Genomic DNA, 1,592 nt, shown 5'->3' with positions numbered 1-1,592 from the left:
ATGGATACCAGCCACGTGCAGCCTATCAAGCTGGCCAGAGTCACCAAGGTGTTGGGCAGGACCGGCTCCCAAGGGCAGTGCACGCAGGTTCGCGTGGAGTTCATGGACTACACGAGCCGCTCCATCATCCGCAACGTGAAAGGGCCCGTGCGCGAGGGCGAAGTGCTGACTCTGCTGGAGTCAGAACGAGAGGCGCGGAGGCTGCGCTGAGGCCGCCGCCGGATCCTCGATGTCTCTTCTGCTTGGCCCCGGGAATGATATTCATCGTTCATTAAAATCTATGTTGTGCTAAAAAAAAAAAGTATATAAAACTAGAAGTGGACATCAAAATGTGATTTCTTAAAGATGGTTTTGGTTTTTTCCTCCCTACTCTAGTACGAAATCACCACCCTAATTATATAGAAGAGCTTAAAAAATGTTTTGAATGTCTTTTTTTAATACTGGAAGAAAAAAAAAATATCCTGCTGTGTTTCATGTGTTAAAGATGTCCTGCATGGAGCCTATTAAAAAGATTGAATATGGGGGGGGGGGAACCAAAACCAACCTATGTGCCCATCAACAAACAAATGGATAGAGAAGCTGTGGTATATTCACAGAATGGAATACTATGCTGCATTAAAAAACAAAGAACTCATGAAATAATACAAAATAGGTGGCTCTGGAGGACATTATGCTGAGCAAAATATCTGTCACAAAAGGACAAATACTTTATAGTGCCACTTTTGTAAAACGGGACTGAAATCGGGGTTGGAGTGAGACTGAGAAAGATATAAAATATATACTGTTTTGAAACAGATGAACTGTTTAAAAGGGATATATGATTAGGTATTGTCATGATAGGAGTCTAGAACGAAGGTTGCATAGTGGATTGGACTTGAGAGGGAGGGATTGTATACCAATGAAAAAAATTTTTTCTTTTACTTTTCAAAGAGAAGAGTGAACTGCAGGGGAGGTTGGGCAGTGAGAAAAGTGCAACAATGAATGAATGGAAATCCAAAGTCTCTGTAAACTTTCATTAGAATTAATTTTTAAAAAATGTGTGTGAGGAGTATTAAGTTAATCAGTGCAAAGTATTCAACACTGAAAAGTCAGATAATCTTGGTGATTTTTTTTTCTCCATTTAGAAATAATTGCAATTTTATATTGAATAACTTTTTTAAAAAAAAACGTATATTGGTTTACTTAACAAAGTTTGAATACATTGTTTTTCACACAGGATCCTTCCTATTTCCTTAACACACACTCCCCTCCCTTCACCCATCAAATTGTATGACTCTATGATTAACTCCCCATCCCCCATCTCCCTCCACTCATCCTCACCTCTCTGCTGTTAACCCCATACCCATTCTACAATAATGGTCTTATATGGTAGTTACTCTTAAGCGACAAAGTTAGTTCACTTAGTGTAATACTCTCAAGTCCCTCCTAAGTAGTAATTTAGAAAATCATTGTTCCTGCGTATATTCCATTGCGTAAATGTACCATAGTTTCTCAGTCCATTCGAATGTGGCTGGATGTTTGGGTTGTTTCCATTTTTTGCAATGGTGAATAACGCTGTTATGAACATTGGTATACAAGTTTCCAATTGTGCC

The 1,592-nt window shown here is 39.2% G+C and overlaps 1 protein-coding gene across 1 annotated transcript; it reads left to right on the top strand.

Moving 5' to 3' along the window:
• On the top strand, positions 1 to 210 carry LOC102851088 (40S ribosomal protein S28-like). The gene has a single exon (XM_006899428.1). The coding sequence runs from the start codon at positions 1 to 3 to the stop codon at positions 208 to 210; it is 210 nt and encodes a 69-aa protein (XP_006899490.1).
• The last annotated feature ends 1,382 nt before the right edge of the window (positions 211 to 1,592 follow it).

The sequence above is a fragment of the Elephantulus edwardii genome, unplaced genomic scaffold (genome assembly GCF_000299155.1).
Source record: "Elephantulus edwardii isolate Elephantulus edwardi_28Jun2011 unplaced genomic scaffold, EleEdw1.0 scaffold00257, whole genome shotgun sequence".
Taxonomy (NCBI): Eukaryota; Metazoa; Chordata; class Mammalia; order Macroscelidea; family Macroscelididae; genus Elephantulus; species Elephantulus edwardii.
Note: the sequence above shows the minus strand (reverse complement) of the source record. Positions and strands in the feature narration are given on the sequence as shown.